This window comes from Rattus norvegicus, chromosome 1 (assembly GCF_036323735.1).
Source record: "Rattus norvegicus strain BN/NHsdMcwi chromosome 1, GRCr8, whole genome shotgun sequence".
In the NCBI taxonomy this organism is placed as follows: Eukaryota; Metazoa; Chordata; class Mammalia; order Rodentia; family Muridae; genus Rattus; species Rattus norvegicus.
In genome coordinates this window covers 22,949,970-22,974,239 of record NC_086019.1, presented here as the reverse complement: position 1 = coordinate 22,974,239, position 24,270 = coordinate 22,949,970, and the positions used below count along the sequence as shown (strand labels likewise).

The 24,270-nt window shown below is 40.4% G+C and overlaps 1 protein-coding gene and 1 long non-coding RNA gene across 3 annotated transcripts in view; one reads left to right on the top strand and one right to left on the bottom strand.

The window, feature by feature from the left end:
* Positions 1–24,270, top strand: part of Moxd1 (monooxygenase, DBH-like 1) — a 90,057-nt gene that overhangs the window by 10,360 nt on the left and 55,427 nt on the right. For both annotated transcript variants that reach the window (XM_220095.10, NM_001427764.1), the window contains one exon: positions 19,962–20,108. In XM_220095.10, the coding sequence (XP_220095.5) occupies positions 19,962–20,108 (147 nt within the window). The remainder of the gene's footprint in view (positions 1–19,961; positions 20,109–24,270) is intronic.
* Positions 287–3,954, bottom strand: LOC134484971 (uncharacterized). The gene is made up of 2 exons (XR_010062814.1): positions 3,584–3,954; positions 287–1,712 (listed from the first exon to the last, which is right to left on the bottom strand). It is a non-coding gene; the product is annotated as an uncharacterized LOC134484971 (long non-coding RNA).

The following is a 24,270-nucleotide window of genomic DNA, read 5'->3' as shown; positions in this document are numbered from 1 at the left end:
TTTTGCAGGCTAAATGTTGGTTTGTGTATTCAATCATCACCCCATCAGAGTTTGATGGCTTCCTTTCAAACCTCCTACCTCTGCTGTGTTCTCGTGTTGTAGATGAGTAAGTCTTGGGTAACTGTTAAGTGCCTTTTTGGTGCCTTACAGATAGATCCAAAGCCTACTAGTCATTCCCTCTGAATGCTCATTCGGTGCCACTTAGACTTCTATAAGAAGCCTCCATATACGTATTCGTTTCCTTTCTAAAGAACAAATGTTCATGTACACTGTGAACTATGTCTCTTACTATATTTATTCTACTATAAATGTCACGGACATGTACCCCTCATTTTGATAAGTCTTTTTAGATGTGCTGATCATGTAACATTCAAATGGTCCATGTGAGGTCAATATATAGGCGGAAACTCTGGGTTACTCATCATGGAAATCACCTGTGGTTTCCACACAGTAGCTTCAGTGGAGGACTCACCTATAGGCAGAAGATGCTGGGATGCTCGACCTTCCATTCAGGCAATATTGACAGTTCTAGATGCACATCATAGAACCAGAGGGCACCAGGAGTCTTACAAGCCTATATTTCAGTATAGGAGTTTCCATAAGCAAGTAATTATTTAAAAAAAAAAAAAGGTATCAGAAAGTGAGAACTGTTGGGCAGAGAATTCAAATGGAGGGGTGTGACAAGGTGTGGCTGCCTGTCTAACTCACACAAGCAGGAGAAAAGTGCCCTCAGTGTTGAGGATTGTCTTTGGTGGTTGACTGTAGTGTTTCCAACCCAGAATGTCACATACTAGGAAGAAATGAGTGTTGCCTGTGAATAAAGGACTCTGATGACCTTGAATTTAGGAAAACTATTTTCCTGGAGAAAAGGTAACCTGACCACAGAAAATCAATAACTAACTAACAGACTTGCCTTCATACTGAATTACCTCAGGAAACTGAAATATGGCTTCCCTTTGTTGTAAGGAGTTTCTGGACCACATGGGCTCTTTGTCCGTCTCAGTGTTGGGCGCCATGATGACAGAGGGGGTTCATGGTTCGGCAGACTACACAGCTGTGATTAGATGCCAGATAATTGAGAATTGGGAAGGATATCATCTAGTTCCACCTCAGAAAATAAGTGATTCAATCTTTTAAAAATGTTCCCCAGTGACTGGGGACATTATCAGTTGGTAAAGTAATTGCTTTGCCAGTACAACGACTTGAATCCGTTCCTCAGAAGCCATGTGAAAATGCCAGGCATGGTGTCAAACATGTAACCCACTACTCTGGAGAAGTAGAAATAGAATGGCCCTTGAGGTTTGCTAGCCACTCAGCCTAGCCTAGCCCATGAGCACAAGTCTCCAGTGTGAGAGCTTGTCTCAGAACTGGAATAGACCCTCCTCAGGAATAACAGTTGAGACTTTCCTCTGGCCTCCATACACATGTGCAAAGGTGCTCCTGCCACAGTTTCCAATGTCTCAGTACCCAGCCCTGACTGAAGAAGACCACATATGGATACAAGAAAGCCACATTTCAGGTTCCTGAGGTAATTCTAGTGGGAAGGCAAGTCTGTTAGTAAGTTACTGATTTTCTGTGGTCAGGTTCTGTGATGGAAATCATGTATCTTAACTTACAGTGGCTTGGAAGACTCCAGGGAGAGAAGTCCATAGAAAGCCATTTCGCAGCCACCATTTGATGGGGTGATCCCTGGACAGCTGTTCAACAGGATGCTTTAAAATGGAAACACAAGATGGTTGTTCTCAGCGAGGAAACACTTCTAAGAAACATTTAATGAATTTGCATATAGTTCTAAGTATTTCCCCAAATACATATGCTGCGACATTCGCAGCAGTTTTTACCCTTTGAGTATAAGTGTGTTTCAAAGTATGCTTAGCAAGGGGTCTTTCTCTCCTTCCCATAGCCCTCTCTATAACAACTACACACCTTTTGCTGGCTTGTACTAGTCGCATTTCTAAGCAAAAGTATTATCTACTCACACACAGTGAAACAGGTAACAGTTATGTGTTTACACAGGCTACCTTGTTTCTTTCATTATTAACTGAAGGTCCTAGGCCCCAGGTTATCCCCAGTCTATATTTTACCAAGAGAAGGGTTCTGATTAGAGTTAACAGTAACGCTTTCTTTTATATTTGAAAATCTCGTGTTTTTCATTACATTCATAGATAATCTTTTCCTCCCTCCCCCATTCTTCAAGATTGTTAATAAGCTGTAAAAATGCCCTCAGGCTATCCTTGCAGAGGGAGCCAGAGAAGGGGTACAAGGAGTGGCAGATAATTAGTATCTTATTAGGGCAGGGATGGAACATTGTAGGTTGATGACTGTGTCAGCGCTGCCAAACCTCCCTGAGGTAGCAGGAACAATTCCCTGTGCTTGGCAGGATCTCAAGAAAGATGACTGGGTAACTGGTGTGGATAGGACCAGGAGTCTTCTAGGCTGGGTAGTATGAGTCTCCCCGGTGCTTGTGCTTAGTTCTTGTGTGGCCCTTGGCAAAACCTCAACCCTCCTTAAGTGGTAGTTTCCTTTTGTGCAGAAGGAAGTTCATGTTCTTTAGCTCATGGGCTTTGCAAGGATTAAACAAAATAGGCATTAAAGCTCTTAGCAGAGAACACTACTCACAGAACTTTATAATTGAGAGCTATGACTGTAGTGATTCAGGAGTGAATTATGAGAACTTCCCAGCTTTTGAAAAGGCATTTGCTAAGTATACAGATAGGGAGCTTAAAATGTGAGGAAGTCTAGAAACAAAGTGCAGACAGTTGGGTGGTGATTGTTTCGACCGTGAACGCCTGGAGACCAATTTATTTCCATAAACATAATTTGTAGGATGTGACTACGTATTCCTTTGTGTTTGAATTATTGTTCTCGTAGATTAAGGCCTTAAGCAAGTGGTGCATCTGAATGATACAGTTAAGCGTTTATCAGGGCTTCTCATTCTATCCATTTAGAGAATAGATTAAAATATTGAATTAGTTAGAATCATAAATATTTGTTATCTACCCAAACACGGCATCAATGTGGCCACCTCAGGTTACAGATGAGGGCTTAAAAAAACAGCAGTACACTAAAATAATGTGTGGAAACCAGAGGCTAAAAATTTGTCTAAAATATAAGTGAAAGTAACAATTTAGTTGAATAAAACTAACTGGATGTGTACGACCTTGTAAAATTGTACTAAATCTGCTTCATGTGGTAAAGGTCTCAGTTTACTAGGCATGTTTCAGTTCACTGTAATGGACCTGGTAAACAGAAGTTGTGTTAGCTAGCTGTTCACATCAAAGAATTCAATAGTGACACTTTACTATGTCCCGGGAGGTTTACACCAAAAGGCCCTTTCTAGGAATAGCGTTTTCAAACGATGGGTGGATGAATGACAGCATTCTGAAGGTCACTGAAACTTCTGGAAATTTGGACACCCAAAGACAGTGTTTTCACAATGAGAAAATGAACGTTGTCATGCGGGCTGACTTCCTTCAGAACCATCACCCGTAATGCTCCAGAAAACTACAGATCTAGTTGGCACACCTTAATGGGTAGAAGAATACTGTAGCCTGGTATCAGTGTTTGTGTCCGAGATACTAACCTGGAATGGGTGGCTCTGTGAGGCTGTGAGGTCCTGAATGTCATACTTCAAGTGTTCGGCCCTGTGCGCTCATGTCTTAGAGACATCTCCAGGGACCCGGAGCGAAGGGCAGATTAGACAATGAAGTGCTTGTTACACAAGCAGGAGGCCTGCCTGGTCTTTGGAGCTCCGGAATCAAGGAAACAGCCGGGGAAGTGGAAGCTGGAGTGCTGCTGCCGCAAGCCAGTCCAGTCACACTGGGGAACTTTAGGGGTGGATGGCAACTGAGGAAGGACATTGGAGCACATGCGCACTCCACTCCCAGACAAAAACGCATGCGCAAACACATGCTAGGAAAGCCCGTGGGAGAAAGCATGCTTGGGGCCCCAGGATTAGATTTACCTCAGAATTAGTTTCCAGCCACAACACGCATATGCTTTCGGATAGTCCAAGGAATGAGCGGAGGAAGACTTAACCGTTAAAACACTCCATGATGCTCTTAAAACGACAGTTTTTCGTGTGTATTATGTATGGAGCTGTTACAAGTTCATGAAATTATCTCATCTTTAGCCCTTTCATAAACTTAGGTGTATTTAACTATATATAGTGGATCGGTTCATCTTTAAATCTGAAAAACATAAAAATAAGAATATTTACCTTTCAAAAGCAGTATTCGGAAGGCCCCAAGAGTAAGTTGTTGAGTTTTTGAGGCCTGTCCCTAATTGGCTCATTGCTTCCACCTTTCTTAAAATACTTCCTGCCTTCTGACCTGCCCATCGCAGTATAGATATTCTGCTCAAACTGAGCATGAGTCATTTCAAACCAGTCTCCTGGCCAGCCTTCCCTACCTCAGTAAATGATAGTTTTTGCTAGCTACAGTTAAAAAGTAGGAGCGACCATTTTTCCTTCCCTTTCCTTTATCCACAATCGAAACCCTATCTTCAGGTCCCAGTTTCTTACCTATCAGAATCTAAAATCTGCTCAATTCTCTTCTGCTGAACTAAAAGCAGTGGGATTACTGAGAGATTTCTGTATCTCTTGGTCACAATCTGCATCTCTCCTCCTCCACAGTAGTCTGTGAATACTTTATTCAGAGGCACACGTACACACACACACACACACACACACACACACACACACACACACACACACGGACTCACCCTTGCATGAGAAGAAGCAAGTGGGGAATAGGCAAGAGAAAAGGAAAGGGAGGAGAGAGGAAAAGAGGGGGGAGGAGCCTAGAGACAAAGAAAAAGCTTGCTGTTTTATTGCTGCTTGGATAATATAAACCTAGGCTCTTAAGTGAGGTGTTCTAAGCATTCTTTTTTAAATTAGAAGATGGGCTAGGAAGGAAGGAAAATAATGCTACTTTAATGATTAAGACAGATACTTTTTTCCACCAAATGGTTAGGATTGAAGGGTCTAACAGTTAACTTTATCATATATGTGTCATAATTCTACAGATGACTTTATACATGAAAGCTGAAGTGAGATGAACAGATGCTACTGACCTTGTGTGTGTGTGTGTGTGTGTGTGTGTGTGTGTGTGCACGCGCGTGCATATCAGAGTGCAACACAGTCAGAAAATCACGTTCCTTGGGTGGCACCTTAAAGAAGTGCCGGGTTCACATTTTGCGATTCAGATAGACTCTCGTGAGAAACAAGAGAGAAGTTTGCCTGATATTGTTTCCTAAGCGCACCCAAGATCTATTTTGAAATTTCATTTTGATTTCTTAGCGAAGAAATTCCTTTCGAAAGTTACTGAAATGTGAAGATTTGTTTATGCAGCCCGCCCGCCCAGCTTTGTACAAGCTCCTGATCATTTCGGCTCACAGATACCTTTTTAACTCAGCAGTATTTATTAGCCTGTCGATATTATATCACGGCTCTAACATTACCCAGAAGTTGATATCATAAACAGAAATGTGGGATGTGCTAGGCTTCTGGGTATTAGGTGCAGAAGAGGAACTGCAGGCACCTGTTGGGAGAGATGATGACAGACTAACACGCTTGCTTCTCTTAGACCTCTGTGCAGCTGTGCTTACACTCCACTCCCGGGGCTGAACCAGCCTATTCATATCTCTTCTAACACCCCCCAGAGTTTCTGCGTCATCCTGTTTAACGCAGCATCCGTCCAAGCTCTATTCTACAGCAGACATTTCATTTCAGAGAGGAGGAAAAAGACTGACAAAGAGCAGGAAGCAATGAAACATCTGTGTGATGGTCTTTCTGGGCAAGAGACCCCAACAATGCTGTCAGCAAAACTAGCTTTTTGGTATATTTTCTTACTTTGAAAATGGCGGCCAGCGTTCATGGCGTCCTGAGAAATAATTACTGCCAACTCCCTGCCAACTGCTGGTGGGGGCAACTTACTTTGCTGTTGTCGCATGGCATTTTCAAACCTCAATTATACATTTCTTTTTTTTTTTTAACACCAAAGTATAAAATGTTGCAGAGGAGAATATTGTGTGAGAGCGTGCTTCAGGAGGTATACGTTCTGGAACACAGCTAAGGAAGATTCATTGTTGGGTTTGGTTAACTCAATTTTGGATGATATTTTATTAGGAAAATATGAACAAGGTCAGTGTGTAGTCAGTAAAATAGTCCATAATCCAAACAATGTAAGTCCATATGGAAGTTGGGCTGTCTGCCGTAGAATCTATGGAGACCCACACAAAAGAAGCAAGAGGTGGGATAGCCGTGCTTCATATTTGTTCCACAGAGCACTCAAGCTGACTGAACACAGCCAAACCTGCGTTCTGTGTGTCAGCGCTTCTGTTTGCATTGTTAGTGACGTCTGCATGATCCCGTTCGTAAACCCTTCCAGCTTCTGTGAGGTTATGCTTCCCTCAATCCTCACTGAGCTCCCTCATGTTGTGAGATCCTATTTTAATGAATTAGTAAAAAAGCGTGTGTGCCTTTGTGTGTGTATATGTGCAAGTCTGTGTGTGTGTGTGTTTGTATAGGTGTGTGTAAGCGTGTGTTTGTGTATGTATATGAGTGTGCATATGCATGTGTGTCAGTGTATAGGATGTATGTCTCTGTGTGTGTTTGTGTGAGTGTGTGAAAGTGTGTAGTATGTATGTGAGTAGTACAGGTGTGTGAGTGAATGAGTTTGTGAGTGTGTTTTAGTATGTAAGAGTGTAGTATGTGTGTGAGTATTTGTATGAGTGTGTGTGTAGTTTGGGTGTGTGTCTTTATGAGTGTGTGTTTTTTGTGTGCATGATTGTGTAATATGAGTGTATGTGTAGTATGGATGTGTGAGTTTGTGAGTGTCTGTTTATGTTAGTGGGTAGTATATGTCTGAGTGTGCAGTAGAGTGTGTTTGTGTGTGTGAATGTGTAATATGGGTGTGCATGCATGTGAAATATGAGTGTGTGAGCTTGTGCGTTTGTGTTAATGTGTAGTATGAGTGTGTGTGTAGTTTTGAGTGTGTATATGAGTGAGTGTGTGTGTGTAGTATGAGTGTGTGTGTATGTATGTGTGTGTATTATGAGTGTATGTGTGTGTATTATGAGTGTGTGGTGGTGGTAGGGTTTGTGTAGAGGCCAGAAGTGGACATCGGGTGTCTTGAGTCTTGAGTCCTCTCAACTTTTTTTTTTAACTGTCACTCAGAGTCTTTCACTGAATCTAACTCTAAATGCTCATAGATTCTGCTAGGTTGGCTGGCCAATGAATATCAGGGATCTGCTTATCTCTGCCCTCACCCCTCATGGTGTCGGAGTCACAGGTGCACATTGCCATGCCTGGCTTTGTTCACAGGTGTAAGGGATCCAAACTTGGATCCTCAGGCTTGTGCAACAGATGATTACTGATTGAGCTTCTCTCCAGCCACTCTTAATTCATCTTACTGGGAAGTTTTATTTGTCACTATTTTATGTGACATTTATAACAGTGCATTTAATGCATAGGTGGTACAATTAAAATTTTATAACGGCCTCAGGATTCTAGCATGACAATGCCTGTGCTCTGTGAGCCACATTTCCGTGCTTGTTTGAAGTCTCAGCCCATCATGTACTGCAGGCAGATGCTGAGTAATGACTGCTCTCGCATGTGCAGTGCAGATGTGTGTGTGTGTGTGTGTGTGTGTGTGTGTGTGTGTGTGTGTGTGTGTTTCCATGTGCTGTGTAGATCAGGGACTGATCAGGGCATTACTTGGTTAAATTATCAAGGAAGAAATAAGATACAGTGAAAATGAGCTGGGAAATCTAATATCACAAGCATTATACAGTATCATTTTATCATATCATATCATTTATCCATATTTGAGTTCTCAGTTGGTTAATGTTTTAGTATTCCAGTGTCATTTTCTTCTCTCTAGAGGACAACAATGCTCCTTTAACAACCCACACTCCCAAACAGCAAATTTGTCTGGTTCTTGAGCTGTCAGCAAACAACCTCTTCAAATCTACCATTTTTTTTTAAATTTAACCAATCTAACTCTCGACACTGTATTTGCTTTTTTTTTCTTTTTCCTTTGCTTTCCCTAGTAAGAATGTCTGAAGGACATGACGTTTGAGATGTTTTTGTCCTCTTTTTTTTCCTTTCCCTCCCTTAATTGCACCTGAAGATTTTCCAATATGCCATTTATGCTGTGCAACAGAACACTGAAGGATGAGCTTGGCTCTTGTCCACACACTTCCTTGTGGTCCCCTAAGTTCAACTTTTCCTCTGCTAGAAAGACACACACACACACACACACACACACACACGCCAGATGCATCCTTTTCTTCTTTCTTCTTTCAAATGTCCTTACTGTGTAAAATAGTCACCTCATAGACTTCCCCAGCTAAATCGTGAGTTCACTCGCCCAAGATACTTTTCATAGGAGGGTTGAAAGATCATGACAGCACTTCAGAGTGTCACAGAAAGCTGAGCATGCCAGGAGCTAATCTATTCCAGCATCTTCCACACTAGGTCTTAAAGATGCAATTGACAGGACATGTTAACATAATACATTAGATCACCTTGGGATGGTTCCATTTACAATAGGATTGACCATTTTAAATGTAGAAATATATAACTAGATTACTAGGTTTACTTGTCCATCTCTTGGTAGTTGTGTCTGGCTTGAGATGGTTTTGCATTTTCTAGAAAGTATTACTCGTTACATAGAAATACAAGCAGAGGAATAGAGATTGAGGACAGCAGCAAACATGTAAACTGAATAGAGAAATAGAACCATGGGTTTTGAAGAAAAAAGAAAGAGCTTCAGCAGAGGATGTTAATGGAGGGAGATCTCAGTTACATTGAAAGACTAGAGAGGGAGAAAGGAAGCGTAGAAACAAGGTGAAAAGCTGATATTTAAATATTTGTAGAAAATAATACACAGTGAGCATATTAATCATAACAACTGTAGAAAGGTAGGTTAGGGTAGGTTTGAGGAAAACAAAGAACCTGGGATCTAGATCTTAGTATGTTGTAGGGATCTAGATTTTAGTATGTTGTACTGCATGCTATTGGATAAAATGTAGTGACATCTTGACATAAATGCAGTGACATCTCCAAGCAAACCTTGACAGAGCCATTTAATTGATAGGGTCACGTGAGTAGTTGAAATGAAATAAAACAAGGCAGATTAAGCTTTTCAATGCCTGACTTGATAGGGGCCGAAGCTGTCTATACAGGGAGGAGTAAGAGGGAAAAAGTTATAAATACAAGAGCTCTGAATTTGGGTAGCTGGAAGGGTGTCAGGATCATTTAAGACAATCTGGAAAACATATGCACACACCAGGGGTGGAAATACAAGGTTCCAGTTGGGTTCATTACAGTTGAAGTGACAGCAAGATTTGCAAGTCAAATGTTCTTTGGTGATATCGATTAAAAGATGATAATCTGAAGCCATTCCTTAGGGCCTGGGGGGACTCAATAGGGCCACAGAACAATGGAGGATAGACTAGACCTCTAAGAGTGGGGTTGTCAATATCTTCCTGGGGCATGCTCTCTCTCTCTCTCTCTCTCTCTCTCTCTCTCTCTCTCTCTCTCTCTCTCTCTCCCTTATCTCTCTTCTCCCTCTCTCCATCTCTCCCTACACTCCCCTTCCCCTTCCCCCTCTCCCTGCTCCCCCACCCTGTGTGTGTGTGTGTGTGTGTGTGTGTGTGTGTGTTTGTCTGTGTGTATGTGTAAATTTATTTGCCTTGCTTTCAAGAATTATTCTCAACCTTGGGCAGGAAGACAATTCAGTTCTTCATCATGATCTATAACATTAACTGTGTCATTGGTGTCCCTTCTATGGCTGAGAGTTGATATTGCCCTACTATTGCATGCTTTTCAAGAGGTTTGGCCATGAATAATCTCTTCTAGTGGCTTGAATGCTTTTGTTGAAATATGACTGTTTGTGGGTTAGACTTTTTTTTTATTAACTTAAGTATTTCTTATATACATTTCGAGTGTTATTCCCTTTCCCGGTTTCCAGGCAAACATCCCCCTAATCCCTCCCCCTCCCCTTCTTTATTAGTGTTCCCCTCCCCATCCTCCCCCCATTGCCGCCCTCCCCCCAACAATCTAGTTCACTGGGGGTTCAGTCTTAGCAGGACCCAGGGCTACCCCTTCCACAGGTGCTCTTACTAGGATATTCATTGCTACCTATGAGGTCAGAGTCCAGGGTCAGTCCATGTATAGTCTTTAGTCCCTGGAAGCTCTGGTTGCTTGGCATTGTTGTACATATGGGGTCACGAGCCGCTTCAAGCTCTTCCAGTTCTTTCTCTGATTCCTTCAACGGGGGTCCTAATCTCAGTTCAGTAGTTTGCTGCTGGCATTCGCCTCTGTATTTGCTGTATTCTGGCTGTGTCTCTCAGGAGAGATCTACATCTGGCTCCAGTCGGCCTGCACTTCTTTGCTTCATCCATCTTGTCTAATTGGATGGCTGTATATGTATGGGCCACATGTGGGGCAGGCTCTGAATGGGTGTTCCTTCTGTGTCTGTTTTAATCTTTGCCTCTCTATTCCCTGCCAAGGGTATTCTTGTTCCCCTTTTAAAGAATGAGTGAAGCATTCACATTTTGATCATCCGTCTTCAGTTTCATTTGTTCTAGGCATCTAGGGTAATTCAAGCATTTGGGCTAATAGCCACTTATCAATGAGTGCATACCATGGGTGTTTTTCTGTGATTGGGTTACCTCACTCAGGATGATATTTTCCAGTTCCAACCATTTGCCTACGAATTTCATAAAGTCATTGTTTTTGATAGCTGAGTAATATTCCATTGTGTAAATGTACCACATTTTCTGTATCCATTCCTCTGTTGAAGGGCATCTGGGTTCTTTCCAGCTTCTGGCTATTATAAATAAGGCTGCAATGAACATAGTGGAGCACGTGTCTTTTTTATATGTAGGGGCATCTTTTGGGTATATGCCCAAGAGAGGTATAGCTGGATCCTCAGGCAGTTCAATGTCCAATTTTCTGAGGAACCTCCAGACTGATTTCCAGAATGGTTGTACCAGTCTGCAATCCCACCAACAATGGAGGAGTGTTCCTCTTTCTCCGCATCCTCGCCAGCATCTGCTGTCACCTGAGTTTTTGATCTTAGCCATTCTCACTGGTGTGAGGTGAAATCTCAGGGTTGTTTTGATTTGCATTTCCCTTATGACTAAAGATGTTGAACATTTCTTTAGGTGTTTCTCAGCCATTCGGCATTCCTCAGCTGTGAATTCTTTGTTTAGCTCTGAACCCCATTTTTAATAGGGTTATTTGTCTCCCTGCAGTCTAACTTCTTGAGTTCTTTGTATATTTTGGATATAAGGCCTCTATCTGTTGTAGGATTGGTAAAGATCTTTTCCCAATCTGTTGGTTGCCGTTTTGTCCTAACCACAGTGTCCTTTGCCTTACAGAAGCTTTGCAGTTTTATGAGATCCCATTTGTAGATTCTTGATCTTAGAGCATAAGCCATTGCTGTTTTGTTCAGGAAATTTTCTCCAGTGCCCATGTGTTCGAGATGCTGCCCTAGTTTTTCTTCTATTAGTTTGAGTGTATCTGGTTTGATGTGGAGGTCCTTGATCCACTTGGACTTAAGCTTTGTACAGGGTGATAAGCATGGATTGATCTGCATTCTTCTGCATGTTGACCTCCAGTTGGACCAGCACCATTTGCTGAAAATGCTATCTTTTTTCCATTTGATGGTTTGGCTCCTTTGTCAAAAATCAAGTGACCATAGGTGTGTGGGTTCATTTCTGGGTCTTCAATTCTGTTCCATTGGTCTATCTGTCTGTCTCTGTACCAATACCATGCAGTTTTTATCACTATTGATCTGTAATACTGCTTGAGTTCAGGGATAGTGATTCCCCCTGAAGTCCTTTTATTGTTTAGGATAGTTTTAGCTATCCTGGGTTTTTTGTTATTCCAGATGAATTTGCAAATTGTTCTGTCTAACTCTTTGAAGAATTGGATTGGTATTTTGATGGGGATTGCATTGAATCTGTAGATCGCTTTTGGTAGAATGGCCATTTTTACTATATTAATCCTGCCAATCCATGAGCATGGGAGATCTTTCCATCTTCTGAGGTCTTCTTCAGTTTCTTTCTTCAGAGTCTTGAAGTTCTTATTGTACAGATCTTTTACTTGCTTGGTTAAAGTCACACCGAGGTACTTTATATTATTTCGGTCTATTATGAAGGGTGTCATTTCCCTAATTTCTTTCTCGGCTTGTTTCTCTTTTGTGTAGAGGAAGGCTACTGATTTATTTGAGTTAATTTTATACCCAGCCACTTTGCTGAAGTTGTTTATCAGCTTTAGTAGTTCTCTGGTGGAACTTTTGGGATCACTTAAATATACTATCATATCATCTGCAAATAGTGATATTTTGACTTCTTCTTTTCCAATCTGTATCCCCTTGATCTCCTTTTGTTGTCTGATTGCTCTGGCTAGAACTTCAAGAACTATATTGAATAAGTAAGGAGAGAGTGGGCAGCCTTGTCCAGTCCCTGATTTTAGTGGGATTGCTTCAAGTTTCTCTCCATTTAGTTTAATGTTAGCAACTGGTTTGCTGTATATGGCTTTTACTATGTTTAGGTATGGGTCTTGAATTCCTATTCTTTCCAAGACTTTTATCATGAAGGGGTGTTGAATTTTGTCAAATGCTTTCTCAGCATCTAATGAAATGATCATGTGGTTTTGTTCTTTCAGTTTGTTTATATAATGGATCACGTTGATGGTTTTCCGTATATTAAACCATCCCTGCATGCCTGGGATGAAGCCTACTTGATCATGGTGGATGATTGTTTTGATGTGCTCTTGGATTCAGTTTGCCAGAATTTTATTGAGTATTTTTGCGTCAATATTCATAAGGGAAATTGGTCTGAAGCTCTCTTTCTTTGTTGGTTCTTTATGTGGTTTAGGTATAAGAGTAATTGTGGCTTCATAGAAGGAATTCGGTAGTTCTCCATCTGTTTCAATTTTGTGGAATAGTTTGGATAATATTGGTATGAGGTCTTCTATGAAGGTCTGATAGAATTCTGCACTAAACCCGTCTAGACCTGGGCTCTTTTTGGTTGGGAGACCTTTAATGACTGCTTCTATTTCCTTAGGAGTTACGGGGTTGTTTAACTGGTTTATCTGTTCCTGATTTAACTTCGGTACCTGGTATCTGTCTAGGAAATTGTCCATTTCTTGCAGATTTTCAAGTTTTGTTGAATATAGGCTTTTATAGTAAGATCTGATGATTTTTTGAATTTCCTCTGAATCTGTAGTTATGTCTCCCTTTTCAGATCTGATTTTGTTAATTTGGACACACTCTCTGTGTCCTCTCGTTAGTCTGGCTAAGGGTTTATCTATCTTGTTGATTTTCTCAAAGAACCAACTTTTGGATCTGTTGATTCTTCCTATGGTCCTTTTTGTTTCTACTTGGTTGATTTCAGCTCTGAGTTTGATTATTTCCTGCCTTCTACTCCTCCTGGGTGTATTTGCTTCTTTTTGTTCTAGAGCTTTTAGGTGTGCTGTCAAGCTGCTGACATATGCTCTTTCCTGTTTCTTTCTGCAGGCACTCAGCGCTATGAGTTTTCCTCTTAGCACAGCTTTCATTGTGTCCCATAAGTTTGGGAATGTTGTACCTTCATTTTCATTAAATTCTAAAAAGTCTTTAATTTCTTTCTTTATTTCTTCCTTGACCAGGTTATCATTGAGTAGAGCATTGTTCAATTTCCACGTATATGTGGGCATTCTTCCCTTATTGTTATTGAAGACCAGTTTTAGGCCGTGGTGGTCTGATAGCACGCATGGGATTATTTCTATCTTTCTGTACCTGTTGAGGCCCGTTTTTTTGACCAATTATATGGTCAATTTTGGAGAAAGTACCATGAAGAGCTGAGAAGAAGGTATATCCTTTTGCTTTAGGATAGAATGTTCTATAAATATCTGTTAAGTCCATTTGGCTCATGACTTCTCTTAGTCTGTCTACGTCTCTGTTCAATTTCTGTTTCCATGGTCTGTCCATTGATGACAGTGGGGTGTTGAAATCTCCTACTATTATTGTGTGAGTGCAATGTGTGTTTTGAGCTTTAGTAAGGTTTCTTTTACGTATGTAGGTGCCCTTGTATTTGGGGCAGAGATATTTAGGATTGAGAGTTCATCTTGGTGGATTTTTCCTTTGATGAATATGAAGTGTCCTTCCTTATCTTTTTTGATGAATTTTAGTTGAAAATTGATTTTATTTGATATTAGAATGGCTACTCCAGCTTGCTTCTTCTGACCATTTGTTTGGAAAGTTGTTTTCCAGCCTTTCACTCTGAGGTAGTGTCTGTCTTTGTCTCTGAGGTGTGTTTCCTGTAGGCAGCAGAATGCAGGGTCCTCAATGCGTATCCAGTTTGTTAATCTATGTCTTTTTATTGGGGAGTTGAGGCCATTGATGTTGAGAGATATTAAGGAATAGTGATTATTACTTCCTGTTATATTCATATTTGGATATGAGGTTATGTTTGTGTGCTTTTCTTCTCTTTGTTTTGTTGCCAAGACGATTAGTTTCTTGCTTCTTCTAGGGTATAGCTTGCCTCCTTATGTTGGGTTTTACCATTTATTATCCTTTGTAGTGCTGGATTTGTAGAAAGATATTGTGTAAATTTGGTTTTGTCCATCTATGTTAATTGAGAGTTTTGCAGGATACAGTAACCTGGGCTGGCATTTGTGTTCTCTTAGGGTCTGTATGACATCAGTCCAGGATCTTCTGGCCTTCATAGTTTCTGGCGAAAAGTCTGGTGTGATTCTGATAGGTCTGCCTTTATATGTTACTTGACCTTTTTCCCTTACTGCTTTTAATATTCTTTCTTTATTTTGTGCGTTTGCTGTTTTGACTATTATGTGACGGGAGGTGTTTCTTTTCTGGTCCAATCTATTTGGAGTTCTGTAGGCTTCTTGTATGCCTATGGGTATCTCTTTTTTTAGGTTAGGGAAGTTTTCTTCTATGATTTTGTTGAAGATATTTACTGGTCCTTTGAGCTGGGAGTCTTCACTCTCTTCTATACCTATTATCCTTAGGTTTGATCTTCTCATTGAGTCCTGGATTTCCTGTATGTTTTGGACCAGTAGCTTTTTCCGCTTTACATTATCTTTGACACTTGAGTCAATGATTTCTAAGGAATCTTCTGCTCCTGAGATTCTCTCTTCCATCTCTTGTATTCTGTTGGTGAAGCTTGAATCTACAGTTCCTTGTCTCTTCTTTTGGTTTTCTATATCCAGGGTTGTTTCCATGTGTTCTTTCTTGATTGCTTCTATTTCCATTTTTAATTCCTTCAACTGTTTGATTGTGTTTTCCTGGAATTCTTTCAGGGATTTTTGTGACTCCTCTCTATGGGCTTCTACTTGTTTATTTATGATTTCCTGGAATTCTTTCAGGGATTTTTTCAATTCCTCTCTCTAGGCTTCTACTTGTTCTCTAAGGGAGTTCTTCGTGTCTTTCTTGAAGTTCCCAGCATCATGATCAGATATGATTTTGAAACTAGATCTTGCTTTTCTGGTGTGTTTGGATATTCCGTGTTTGCTTTGGTGGGAGAATTGGGCTCCGATGATGCCATGTAGTCTTGGTTTCTGTTGCTTGGGTTCCTGTGCTTGCCTCTCGCCATCAGATTATCTCTAGTGTTACTTTGTTCTGCTATTTCTGACAGTGGTTAGACTGTCCTATAAGCCTGTGTGTCGGGAGTGCTGTAGACCTGTTTTCCTGTTTTCTTTCAGCCAGTTATGGGGACAGAGTGTTCTGCTTTCGGGCGTATAGTTTTTCCTATCTACAGGTCTTCAGCTGTTCCTGTGGGCCTGTGTCTTGAGTTCACCAGGCAGGTCACTTGCGGCAGAAAAGTTGGTCTTACCTGTGGTCCCGAGGCTCAAGTTTCCTCGTGGGCGTTTGCTTATGAGCTCTCTGCAGCGGCAGCAACCAGGAAGATCTGCGCTGCCTTTCTGGGAGCTTTAGGGTTCCAGATGGCTTTTGGTGTTTTCCTCTGGCGTCAGAGATGTGTGCAGAGTGCCGGATTAGACTTTTTATAGGACATTTAAATGACCGTTTTACTTTTGTTGACTCGTCTAAATATATATGATATATTATTTTAATATTGCAGCCTGTGACTGCAGTCATTACTCATTATTGTTTTCAAATTATTCCCGTCTTTACTTTTATGAAGATATATACCTAGTTCTAGGAGAAATATCAATTTGCAATATTTTAAAATGTCTTTCGAGGAAAGTTTAGGAAGCATCGGCACCCACGTTGGGTGCCACCTATAGGCTTATTTTTTTTAAATGTACTTTAATAAGGGTTCTTGAATGCTTTAACCTCCCTTCTAGGCTATTATCTACCAGAGGTAGTAGAAAGGAAAGGTTAATAGGGTAAAAGATGACATGGGCCTGTTTAGAAATAGTTCTTTGAAGCAAATGCAGTCTGTGATTTGAGGATATCAGCAGTTCAGTGCACACAAATCAGCAAGGGCAGTTCAATCCATTCACAAACAGTATTAACAACCCAGCAAGGGCAGTTTGATCCAAAAGAAACTGCAAGTCTCTGCCCATCGGCCCAAGTCTGCAGAAGTGACAAGGAGCCACCAGAATATCGTGAGGAGTTCACTGGTGCATTTCTCTCTACAAAGTCTGCGAAGGCAAGGTGAATGAATGCCACAGAATCATCAGTGAAGACCAGCGTCAGCAAAGCCCAACGAAGACCAGCAAAGAGTGGCAAGGCAATTCAAGGCCACAGCATTGTCCACTGTCTGTTGGACTATACTTTCCAAACATCCCATGTCTGCTCTACCATAGCACAGGTGCCCCCTTTCCAGTCAACCTCCAGAAAAATATCACGTGTCTGTTCTCAGCAAAATATCCTCTCATAAGACAGTGTCCAGAAAAGCATCACCTGATACAACCAAGTCTCCGAAGAAACCAGAAATTTCTACTTCAACTAGTTTCCTTAAGACATTTGATAAAGTTTCAAGTGCTTTGGTAGGAAGGCATTTCACTTATGAGACCACTTTGATTGTCCATTCTCCTGAGTGACTTTTATTGGCTTACGTCTCTTTATTTTTGTCTAAAGTTTTCCAATTTTTTCATTAAGAAGTGCACGACATAGATGTTGAATGTCTGCACAATCCGATGTGACTTTTCCTCTGTATTTTATTTATATTCACTTTTATTCCACCTATTCTATATGTTTCTTTTAGATGTAGATTTTATGATTTATGATTTATATAAGTTGATGTTTTCTAGGATAGATAGAAGGTAAGGAAAGAGCCCTCAAGTATGGTGGCTGGAATTTCCACTGTGAGAGAGAAGACACAGGGTGAAGGTCGGAAAATGTTGACATCTTCTAAAGATGCCTGTGGTTGGGAGGCCTGGAGCCATGTAGACCTTCAGCCATTGATGATCTGAACTAAATATATATGCGATAACATCATTTGGATACCTGATAAGTAAGCCTCTAAAATGGGGAAATCGGGGGAAAATCATTATGTGGCTCAATTATTTTATGAATCAATTTAATATTAATAACATTCATCCATATTTTGCTTCACCAATGTTGAAACTATCTGCCTCTTTTAGACAGTGTTCCTTAGGTCCTGAACTCCCCAAGAATCTTCTTGTTTCATTCTTCTGCGTGCTGCTTCCACAGATGAATGCCACCACACAAAAGTTCACCCCAGACTTTCCTAAACATTAAAGATTACATAGACCTTCAATTCCAGCTTTTTGGGAAGCCGAGTCAGGCGGATTACAACTTCAAATTCAATACCATCCTGGGCTGCAGAATAAATTCAAACCCACCCTTGGCAACTTAGTAAAACTATTGCAAAAAAAAGGAAAAATTCTAAAAAGAGTACTGGGGACATGCCTTCATAATAGAGCACTTGGCTAGCACATGGTACCAAAACATCCATCATACATACATACATACATACACATATAGACATATATACATACATACACATACATACAGACTTATATACTTAGTATTAATTAATCTGTGACAGAGTGAGGGGTCTACAGTGATAGATATGTGAGGCTTCTCCCCCTAATTCATAGCTTATTTTTTTGAGAAGCCAGAGAAGAGTAGATAATAGGAGTTAGTATTTGGTGAGCAGGAATGAGATGAATGGAAACTTGGCAAGCAGGATGGTTATTTTCTACAAATATAGGCTTGGAAAACACTTGAAAGATCAGGATAATTATTCTACTCTTCGAACTGATCATGGTTTGTGTTGTATTGATTTTGTTCGCATAGTTATATGAAGAACATAACAAGACATGGGTCAAGTGTAAAGGCACAACTGTTCCCAGTCCCTTCTTCCCACAGGCCTTGGGGTGTCACTGTAGGGCTCAGATCTGTGCAATTGAGACCAGTAGATACACAGGCATCAGCACAGGATTCGCCATCCAAATTGTTTTCATGTTCACAACATCAGTTCTCAGAAAAAACAGTCAGCCCTCCTGTTTAACACATATAGGGAATCTTTTATGTCAAAACTGATGTAATGAGTTTCTACAGGCAGGGAAAATTAATACAACAAATGGATCCACCAGAGTCCAGCAGTAGGCACCACTGGGAAGAAGGCCATACATCCTGTGAGCTCTGGCTAACAGCAGTCAACATTTCCAGCTGGATGATCCTGCACTCCTTGCTTCAGTGTTGTTTACAATGGGAAAATGATTCCGTCTTGATTTGTTGTACATCTAGCATGCTGCAGCAGACCCTGGAGCATAGCACAGGTTGCAATTGTCACCCACTACCAGAATGTGACATAAATAAAAGCTAGTTAGACTCCGTTTGTTGTCAATTATCTGAGGCATTCTTGCATTAAAAACGACCTTGCATATCTAGACCTTGGGTGTCAACTTCCACACATTTGATAACTATGTTACTGAGAATAAACTTGCCAAGGGCCACTCAAGTGACTCTCTCAGATGTAGTTAAAGGCGTCTCTTGTGTTTTCTGCGTCTAGCACAGCCATCAATTCTTCAGATATAATTTAAGGTCAGTTATAGTCATCAAAGTTATGCTATGGCATGCATATTCTAATGCAACACGATTCTTTTCAAAAATAAAATACATTAGAATTTGAAAAGCATTATTAAACTGTATACAAACTATTATATAACTATATAGAAAACTATTTTCATTAAGCAATAAAAATGAACACCTTAGTTTGGTCCTTTTTAGTATGGTAAGCTATAGACTATTTCAAAATCTACAACAAAATTACAAGCTATCCCCACTTTGCTCTCCTCCAAAGATCTCAGAATTTTGATTTCTAATACAGTCTAAGGCCATTCATCAGGATAACTGCAAGTCCAATTCCGGTCATTTGCCTTCAAGCCCATGCCCCCTTTACTGTTCCTGTCTGCATCCCAGAAACAACACACAGAACTAGATTTTTTTCAGTTGTCAATACCTCATAATTTAGTCATTTCTTTTCTTGGTTTATTGTGCGTTGCGTTGTAATGAGCATGTGCTGTTGAAGTTCGTTGTGAGATTACCAGTGACTCCCCGCACTGCTGGAGTTATGAATGACGGAAGCCGTAGGAGGTCAAAAAAGCAGAGGGGGCTGAGCTCGGGGTTGGCTCTGGCTTTGCTGCTGACTCTCTTGGAGGGATACATTACACTGTGCCTGACTTCCCTTTTCATTTGTACACACAAGGACCTCAAATAGGCGTTCATTTCTGATGCTTTGAGGGTAGCATGGATCTCCGCTGCTTGTTCGCAGGCCAGTTGTTTAAATGTAGACTGGCTTCCTAGACCATCGACTCTCAATATGTAATAATCAGGTCCATTAGGAAGTCCCAGGATTCAAAACGTGGGTTTACATAAAGGGTATTATAATAACAAACCAAGAATGGGCTTTGAAAGGTTCTTTAAACTCTCTTAAGTTCTTTTCATATTCAAGAATATATATTTTAAATATCCTGATCTTCGTTCTTTTTTTCTTCCTCTTTTCCACAGGACTATTTCACAAATGCAGACAAGGAGTTGGAAAAAGATGCCCAGCAAGATTACCACTTAGATTATGCCATGGAGAACAGTACTCACACAGTGATTGAGTTTAGCAGAGACCTGCACACGTGTGATGCCAATGACAAGAGTCTCACGGTAAGACATGGGAGAGTGTTGACTCTCCCAGGCCATGTGTGTTTTCACGTGAGAAGTATTTGATACAATGGGAGGAGGAGCTACTGAAACACAGTATAACCAAAGTCACACGATCCTCAGGAATTTCTCGAACGCTCTACAAACTTGACAAACACCCACGATGTTTTTGGTTGTGAGCCTAGCCTTTAACGAGCCTAGCCTTTAACGGCTGAGCCATCTCTCCAGCCCAACACCCACGATGTTAAAACCATAAGTTTCATTCAGCGAATTTATATGCAAATTTAACATTTTGAAAATCTCTTCGAAGGCTGTTGATTTAAAAGAAATGAAAGTACATCCTTAGCTTTTTCCCTATAAAGTTTGAAAATAGATAATAAGGGTTGAAGAACTGTATTGCACAAAAGATAATCATGGTGCTGAATGCGAGGGGGCAATTCATCTGATCTGTAACCGGTCTGTCTTTGTAAATTTCTAAAATCCAGATGAATAGTCAGTTGATTATAATCACCTATTGGCATGCTATATGAGGTTTCTTATTTTAAGATCTGATACAAAAATTATCTCCATGAATATGCAAATCGAATCTCTAGAGGATATATACTCCTGTGAGACTTTCCACAGGCTGCTTATGCCATTTCATTTTGATAGAATGATAAACCTTATTATTTAATTCACTAAAGCTTCAAAAAATAATATGAAAACTCCAAAGTAATTCTGGTTTCCATTCAACATGAGGAGCCAAGGAGGAAAAACACACGTGAACAGGTTGCACCGCTTTTCATGGAACACATAGCGTAATCATTGGGAAACTACTGTAGTCATCGTACGGTAGAGCAAAGAGAACACTTAAAGCAAGTAGCTTCCTCTTTATTATTTATTCTCAGGATTTTCATTTGAAGGAGCTGGCAAACCCCTTTATTTGCGGAAGTACTCAGTCATTTTTCCCAGGCTCCTACAAAGTCTTCCCTTCCCATCCTACAGCCCCCTCAGGCAGGTTCTCTCCTCAGTTCAGACAAAGCCAGTTTCACTGGCTTCCCCCTGGAAATTCCCGGGATTTCATACCGCGTACAGATTTGAGATGGAAAGTAAACAAGTCTGGACGTAGAACTGGCTTCTTCTGTATCTGCACTTTCTGTAAATCCACGATAGGAAAAATCTATTGTGGAAAATGGTCTTAGGGCCATTTAGTATTTTTAAAAAGTGTCTTTCATGTTAAATTTATTTTTAAGTTAGCATACAAAGTAGCAGATTTAACTGCAGCATTTTCATACAAATGTGTTATTATACTTGGCTGTTTGCTCCCCTCTCCCACTGCCCTCCCCTGCCCTCCTCTTGCTAATTCATTCTTTTCTTCCTCTTGATAGTTTTTTTTCTGCTTTGTTATCTGTCTTTCCCTTGCCTTGAAGACTTTGTCCAGCTCTCTCATGAAACCCAGTCTAGTTTCAAGTCTACGAAGACATATATACATATATAATTTAAACTTGAGATCTACTTACTACAGAAAACATACATATGACTTCTGAGTCTGGTTCATTTTGTTCAACATGGTGATTTTGGGTTGCATCAGTTTTCCTGAAAATACCACAGTTTCCTTTTATAAACAGCCATGTAATGTCCTATTCTATGTAAGTACATTTTCCTTACCATTCATCAGTTGATGGACGTCTAAGCTGATTTTATCTCCTTGCTATTTTGAATAGACTAGAAATGAGCATCTATAGGTGAGAGTCTCTGTAGCAGGATATAGAGTCCTTTAGGGATACTCAAGAGTAGAATAGGAATGGTTCTGTTTGTCCACTTTTTGGACAAACTCCACACTGACTTTCAAGGTGGCCGCACATGTCTGCACTCCCGTCAGCAGTGGATTAAGGGCTGGATTTTCTCATACCCTCAACGGTATTGTTATTGGTTTTCTTGGTGATGGCTGTTCTGACTGAGAAATGGAATCTCAAGATGAGAAGGGAAAGAAGAGAGGAGTAAGGGAAGGAATGTGGGGAGGGACAATTAGCATTAGGAGCCACTGGGGGCCATATGGAAACCTATTACTATAGACCTCTTATACCACTAAGTAAAACTCCATTGTCTGGACTGGGTCACATGTAGTTGATTCTTTTTTTTTTTTCTTTTTTCTTTTTTTTCGGAGCTGGGGACCAAACCCAGGGCCTTCTGCTTGCTAGGCAAGCGCTCTACCACTGAGCTAAATCCCCAACCCCTGATTCTTTAATCAAAGTGGCACCAAGGACACTCCCAAAGATCTCAAAGTTTAATTTGAAATTCTCTAACTGGCAAAGGATCTGAAACTCTGGTTTCAAGTACTTGTTGGTCTTTTGTATTTATTCTGAGAACAGACTATTCTGTCTGATGGCTGATTTGATGTGTGGCTGATTTGGAGATTTGGTGACTAATTTTTGTAGTTCTTTTTTTTTTTTTTTTTTTTTTGGTTCTTTTTTTTTTTTTTCGGAGCTGGGGACCGAACCCAGGGCCTTGCGCTTCCTAGGCAAGCGCTCTACCACTGAGCTAAATCCCCAACCCCCATTTTTGTAGTTCTTTATGCACCAAAGCCTCTATTCTGCTTTCTGATGAGTGAGACTTTTTCCCATTGCATCGTCAGACAGGCAATTGTTTCTTTCAAGGTACAGGTTCTGTCTGATGTCCTGTCATCCATTTTCCAATTTTGAAATCATTTACAGTTCTATTTAAAAACAGCCCTTGCCTAGGCCTAGACTTTTACTTGTGTATTCCCATAGCAGTTTTGACGTTTCCGGTCTTACATCTGGCCAATATTTGATCCATTCTGGATCAATTTTCTGATCAGGATGAACTATTAATTTTTTTCTTCATGTGGAAGTCCAGCTTCCCTTAATTGTTAAGGATGTTGTTTCGTCTGCAGTGTGTGCTCTAAGAACATTGTTTAAAAGTAGGTGTCAGTAGCTTTGTGGATTTATTCCTAAGTGCTTCACGCTATTGACTTACATGCATGCTTAATATTAATTTTACCAACCCATGGTATGGAAGGCCTTTGCATCTTCCAATGGCTTTCTCAATTTCTTTCTTTATTGCCTTAAAGTTTTGACTGTTGATGTCTTTCACCTCCTTGCTTAGTTTTATTCCTAAGTATTTTTTATATTTGAAACCATTGCAAATGATTCTTTTCCCTAATCTCATAGTCAATAAATTTATTCTTGACATATAGAAAAGCTAGTGATAATTGTGTATGGACTTTATTTTCTGCAACTTTGCCCTTTGTGTTTATTAGGTATAAGAATTTACTGTTGGAATCTTTGGTGTGTTTAAATTATAGGAACATGTCATCAGCAAATACCAATAATTTTGATTATTTATCTCTTGCTTGTACAATGTTATTTCCTTCTCAGTGTTCTAATGAAGGCTACAGTGAATAAAGGTCACGTAGGCACATTTTTCTCATTCTAGACTTTAGAGAATGTTCTCAGGTTTCCTTTATGTTGTGTGTTGGTTACAGTTTTGCTATATACGACCTTTATTTGGTTGAGACACATTCCTTCCATTCCTGGTATCTACAGGGCTTCTGCCATGAAGGAATATTGAACTTTATGGAAGGTTTATTCTGACCTGATTAGTATGATTAGATGCTTTCTGTTCTTGCATCTATGGGCTGTATGATGTTTACTGGGTTGTATATATTGCACCAACCTTACAAGCTGTGTATTAATCATGGTTCTCTAGAGTCACAGAAATTATGGAATATTGTAATGACTTACAGTCTGCAGTCCAACTAACCCAACCCTGTGAAGTCCAAGAAGCTAGTAGTTGTTCGGTCCCACAAGGCTGGTTATTTCAGTTGGTCTTCTTTATAAGCTGGAATCCTGAAGAAGGTTCCAACAGATGTGTTGGCTAGCATGTACGAGCAGACAAAAAAGAGTGGAACTTCCTTCTTCTAATGTCCTTATGTAGGCCTCCAGCAAAAGGTATGGCCCAGATTAAAGGTGGTCTGAATTGGCTGGGGATTTAGCTCAGTGGTAGAGCGCTTACCTAGGAAGCGCAAGGCCCTGGGTTCGGTCCCCAGCTCCGGAAAAAAAAAAAAAAAAAAAAAAGAACCAAAAAAAAAAAAAAAAAAAAAAAGGTGGTCTGAATTAAAGACCATACATGGATCTGGAACTTGCTTTGTCCCAGGCTGACCTTA